Here is a 5729-nt window from a genome sequence, read left to right as displayed (position 1 = left end):
GTCTGAGGCGCCTCCAGGCTACCGAGTCAACCGCATGGATGAGAGCTGAAAATTTCTTCCCTTATCCTGCTTGAGGCGCCTCCAAGGCAGTCCAAGGCGCCTCCAAGCTCTGGTCCAAGGCGCCTCCAGATCCATCCGAGGTGCCTCCAGCTCCTCTTCGCAGTCGGCTCACAGTCTGCACCTGAGGCGCCTCCAAGTTCCATGGAGGCGCCTCGGACACTGTTCATCCGAGTATTGTCTTACTCATTTGTCCCCGCAAAGCATGTTAATTCACCAAACACATACATACCCTGCAAGACAAAGTTAGCACACATAAAATATAGTAAAAGCAATAATTGGCAGTCTCCGGACTGTCCGGTTCTGACTTCGAATTTCCGATCGAAAACCTTAGGTCGAACCGACGCCTACTGTTCACTCTTTCGGGAAACGCGTCCTCACCTACTCCCCTCAGAAGAGATTACCTGATGCCAGTACGATCCTCCAGACCGACTAGACTTTCCGCCTAGGGTTACCACCTCCTAGGACCTAGGGTTACCACCTCCTAGGGTTTTTCTCCACCTAGGGGGTTACCACCCCCTAGGACCTAAGGTTACCCCCCCCCCCCCTTAAGATTTTCCTCCACTTAGGGTTATCACCCCCTAGGACCTAAGGTTGCCGCCCCTTAGGGTTTTCCTCCACCTAGAGTTACCAGCTCCTAGGACCTAGGGTTACCACCCCCTAAGGTTTTTACCTTGCCTAACCACAGCTAGGACTTTTGCCTAAGGACCCTTAGGATTTTCCTACAAGCTCAAACAGACATGTTAGATCACAAATAAACTTAACTTTGAATTCCTTAGCTTTGTCATTATCAAAATAAAGATTCGATCATCAGATGTTTCCTGTACCAACATGTTATTCACCACACCTTTCTTTAGCGCTTTCGAGCCTACAATATTCATGTTTTATTTCACCCATTGTTTTTTTCCTATAAATTTTGTTGTATAGAAAGAAAATGCTACAAATAAATAAAGTTAAATATGTCCCTATCATGTTTATGGCTCTTTTACTATATATATTATCATCAAGTTGGATATCGGGACTTAATCAGCTAGGGCATGAAAGGTGCCTAACATTTCTGTCTTTCTTTGATTGATTTTAAAAATATTCAATTTGTAATTATTGTATGTGATTCTTTCAGGACACGATTGATTCTAGCTTAGCGTGGTAAAGAACCAATCGTGTGGCCATCATAGATATATCAAGTTATACCCATGATCATGGAGACCTACCTAAGGCGCGATATGCATGAGTGCGGTTGGATCTCACAATCTATAATATGCTATTCCTTTATAGATCGCGCGAAACTTAGCCACGAAGATTTGGTTTTGTTCGTTACTCATTTAAAAAAAAGGCACAAAGATTGCCATGCCATTAAGGCTCCTCCACACATTCAACAGTGAAGTGTGGCCAATCGCCGAGGTGGGCATAAGTGTACTAAGTGCGGTTGCCATGGATTCATGGCCCTTAGTTTGTGGGGCACATGATGCTCACTATCTCAAGTGGAACATGAGGTGGAGAGGGTGGTAGCATGGCTTCTAAAAAGTGCAAAAGTTTAACGAGTAATCGTGCGACTCCTTTGCCAAGTGCATGTTCTCGAAAGACATGAGGTGTTGTCACAATGTTCTCGAAAGACATATGGCAAGGGAGGAATTGAAGTGGGATTCGAGGTCAAAAGATACATGGAAAGCTAGCTCATGCTTTATGGTGGTGGTGTAATTTGCTCTTAGAACTTCAGCTCCTGTAAATATTAAGGCAATAAAAGAGATTTAAAGGAAAGTATCAGGGAATCAGATAAAGCTACGTGTTATAAACATTTTTTTAGTAGAGAGAATATACCTGAAGTTGCTTTAAATGGTGCCTTTCTGTTGCTGCCATTTGTTAAATACTTTTCCTCTTTTAACCTGCAACATACGACAGTGAATGAATTGAAATATTTGTTCCCATACAGACAATTACTTAGTGCCTTCGTTGAAGAGAATCTACTCTGTTTGCCCAAGTCGTCTAAAGTTTGCAAAGTCTTTTAGACTTACATGAAATTTCCAAGTCTTTTAGAATAATCGACAGAAGCGGCAGAATCTGTTCCCAGTAAAAAAAAATCCAGGGTGAGATCACTCTTCTTGACTACCACAAGCAAAAGATTCCAAGGTCCACGCTTCCTTTCCTTTTCTCCCCATCTCTTTTATTGAAATTACCATGTTGTGTCCCTTTGCAGGGGTGGAGATTGTTCTATAAATTCCACCCTTCGCCAAGGCTACAATTCCCTTTCCCCCTCTGTTCTTCTTCCTTGCTTTGCTTACTGAAGACTCTGCTGGTTGTTCAAGTTTTTTCTTTCCATTTCTGTTTCTCCTGCGATTTTTTCTTGGGTTCTGATCAAACATTGTGTGCTTGCTGCTGCTCTTGTTAATCTATTATAACCAGTCATTTGCAGGGGAAACTCTGCCAAAAATTTCTCTGAAGAAAGAGCTTTAGGGTCAAGATCTGGCCTTTGCTCAATCCTTGAAGTAGTTTCAAGATCTGACCTTTGGCCGGCACTTATCCTATTTTGTTTCCATTCACATGCAGCGTCTGCTTCTCATCTTTATAATCTATGTTGCCTATTATAAGTGAGATCCTCCTCTCTGGTTTTATGATACATTCCAGTATTCGGCGCAGGACTCATCTTGTTCAATCCTTCTCTGTTGTCTTCCTCTACTGGTTCTACGTGTTTTCATGAACTTGTTATGAGATCTGAAATCCTGGGCCTGATCCTCGTCATTTTCATATATATTGTCTAATAATTTCATCTAAGTAACTCAGGATCTACTCTTTCCTGAAGCATTAGTATTAAACTTTTGAAGATAATTGTTAAATAAATCATTTCACTGCATGGCTTCTGCCCATGGATCTTCCTCCGGTTCCATCCTGTTGCAAAACTCAGGCTCTGAAGAGGATCTACAGGCACTGATCGACCAGAAGAAGCGGAAAAGAAAGATATCAAACCGTGAGTCTGCAAAGAGGTCGAGGATGCGCAAACAGAAACATCTGGATGATCTGACAGCCCAAGTGAACCAGCTGAGGAAGGACAACAGTCAAATCTCAACCTACTTGAGCCTCACCACGCAGCAATATTTTGCTATGGAGGCTGAGAACTCTGTCCTGAGGACCCAGATGATGGAACTCAACAACAGGCTGCAGTCTCTTTATGAGATCCTTTACTGTTTGAATGATACCAACACTAAGCAGTAGCCTCCTATAAGCTGGTCCTCAGACCATGGAACTTGCTCATCATGGCTTCAGCAGAGAACATGTTTTATTGCTGACAGATAAAAGGGAGGTTAGCTGTTGTCTCAGTGCTTCATAATTGAGTGGGTCACCTTCAATGTCTGTTGTAGCTTGTATTTCTGTGCTAAATGCAATCAAGATATTTCAGTTTTTAGTATAAATATGAAGATCATGGGTTCTATTCTGTGACAGTCCTATATATGCATACGTACGCGTGTGTTTGCAAAGAAACAGTGTTTGAATGCATTAAAAAACTTAAAAAGTTAGATTGATGATGAAAGTATCAGCAAGCCTTCATGTTTCTTTGAACCTAGACTGTAGTACATAAGAGAATAGGCATCTTAATCAATGAGTTATCATCATCAAGACATGCTCTTTTTAAGAATATAGCTATTACATTCAAATATCAAAAAACCACAATTAACTGATCAACTGCATATAGTCCTATTTCCCTTGTTATACAAGCATTAAAGTGTATCTTACTAGGTATCCCTCAGCTTGTATTCACTTCACCAAGTGTACTTGAATAATATATATTCTACTTTGCCCTGTCATCTCCTGGAATTATTTTTGATGATTTTTGACATGTTTTCATTAGTATCCTATGTATCACAGAAACACTTTAAATCCTGCCTGCTTTTTATATGCAGTAATATATTCTAACTGAAAAACATCATACCTGTTTTCATGCTCCTAGCTTTAGTCATCTCTGAATCTGCACCTTTTCTAAGACAGGGAATAGCAAAGATGATATAGGCTGATGCATGACCACAAGGTTAAACAAGAATATGTGTAGACGTGTGTTGCCTTCATGTGGACCATTTCAACCACTGCGGGTGAATTTTGATCGTTTTAAATTGTTCTTCTTGATCACCATCTGAGTTTATTGGGACAATGAAATCATCTGCCATGCTCTTCTAAATAAGTTCAGAAAAGGATGTAAAGATATAATTAAGAACCATATCTATCTATATCATACTCAAGGCAATGCAAAAGCATAAGTCGCAATTTATGAAAAAAAATTCTGGGTAGAGGAAAGATATATTGTCATTTGGCTGTTAACTTATGGCAAGTCTTGAACTTTGAAGCTACCACTCAATAGATAAGCAGTAACACCAGGGCTGTTAATTACTTTGAAAGTTAAATAAACATAAATGCAGAAAGATAAACCTGATCATGCAATGAGACATGTCGAGTCAGGTAAGGATTTTTAGATATTGGACATATGAGTTTGACAACCTCAAAAGAGTCGCCATTTTGGTGTCTGTAAGTTAATGCTAGAGAATTTGTCAACATAAACTTGACATATTGCACAACCCTTGAATCACGCAATTAGTTGATAGATGATATATGACCAAGAAAAAAAATGATGTTTTGAGATAATTATAACACAGGATCCAAACGAAGCTAAGGTTTGCATGATCTGTTCTAGAATAGGAACTCTCAAGCAAATGTTTGCATTTACTGCACTGTAAATAATTGTCTATGCTTAGAGAGAAAATTACCAATTCATAAATTGATAAGGATCAAAATGTGAAGTACTTTACTGGTGGGAATTCACTTCTGTGATTCTTCCTCCTAGGGCATCGCGCAGATGGACGGGGAGAAAGAGAAGCGGGCATCGCTAGTGCGCCGTTGGAGTGCAGGCACGAAAAATGGCGTCGGCGGAGCCCGAACGCGTAGAGTTAGTAGAATCACTGAGGCCCGACTATTCTCATGTTCAAGCCTCAAATGGGCTTCTCCCTCAACAAAATGAACTCAAGTGAGAGGGCATGACCTTGAAATCGGCACAAGCTAGACCACCGATGAGATAACTTTAAAATTGACTGTAAGAGGACTTGAAGAAAAATCTCTAAGGAAGATCATTGCAAAGATCATTAGATGAAAGAGGAAGCATGGCACTGCCACTTCCACGCTAACTAAAATGGGAAAGATGGACAACACTAGAAGAATAAAAGATGTATGTAGAAGATGTCGTGTATCTCTATTGTAGCATGCAGTCTCATCGTCAATGTGTTACTGGTATCCTATATTCTGTATAAAGATATGGTCTCAGATACTTCTGACAACTTCATACATAGCATTAACTGTGGAATGGGCTCCTGAGTAAAAAGGCCCAGGACTTTCTAACATTGCCCAACTAGTGAAATAATGAGTTAGTAAAAAAGAGGTCCAATCTTTGATCATGGGTTGACGAGTTTGATTATATGTCTGTCCATCTCATAGGAAGTTGAGGGGAGCAAAACCCTATGAGTTGAAGATCCAATTGAGAACTGATGGGAGGATATAAGGGAGGAACCCAAGATCCTATGAGTCGATCGAGAAGATGTAGAGGAACAAGGCCTCGGGAGTTGAAGATTCGATCAGGAATCGAGTGGAAGGATATAGGGGAGCAGCGTCCAGTGATCATTAATGACAACAAAGAAAGT

At 40.6% G+C, this 5729-nt stretch overlaps 1 protein-coding gene across 1 annotated transcript; it reads left to right on the top strand.

Moving 5' to 3' along the window:
* The first annotated feature begins 2122 nt into the window (after positions 1-2122).
* On the top strand, positions 2123-3457 carry LOC121969428 (bZIP transcription factor 44-like). Its single transcript, XM_042519531.1, has one exon. The coding sequence runs from the start codon at positions 2905-2907 to the stop codon at positions 3262-3264; it is 360 nt and encodes a 119-aa protein (XP_042375465.1). The 5' UTR covers positions 2123-2904; the 3' UTR covers positions 3265-3457.
* The last annotated feature ends 2272 nt before the right edge of the window (positions 3458-5729 follow it).

The sequence above is a fragment of the Zingiber officinale genome, chromosome 4A, assembly GCF_018446385.1.
Source record: "Zingiber officinale cultivar Zhangliang chromosome 4A, Zo_v1.1, whole genome shotgun sequence".
Taxonomy (NCBI): Eukaryota; Viridiplantae; Streptophyta; class Magnoliopsida; order Zingiberales; family Zingiberaceae; genus Zingiber; species Zingiber officinale.
This window is presented reverse-complemented; position numbering and strand designations above follow the sequence as displayed.

Bases quoted from the DNA above. Each gene is read 5' to 3' on its own strand.
- LOC121969428 (XM_042519531.1), top strand. From the start codon at position 2,905: ATGGCTTCTGCCCATGGATCTTCCTCCGGTTCCATCCTGTTGCAAAAC.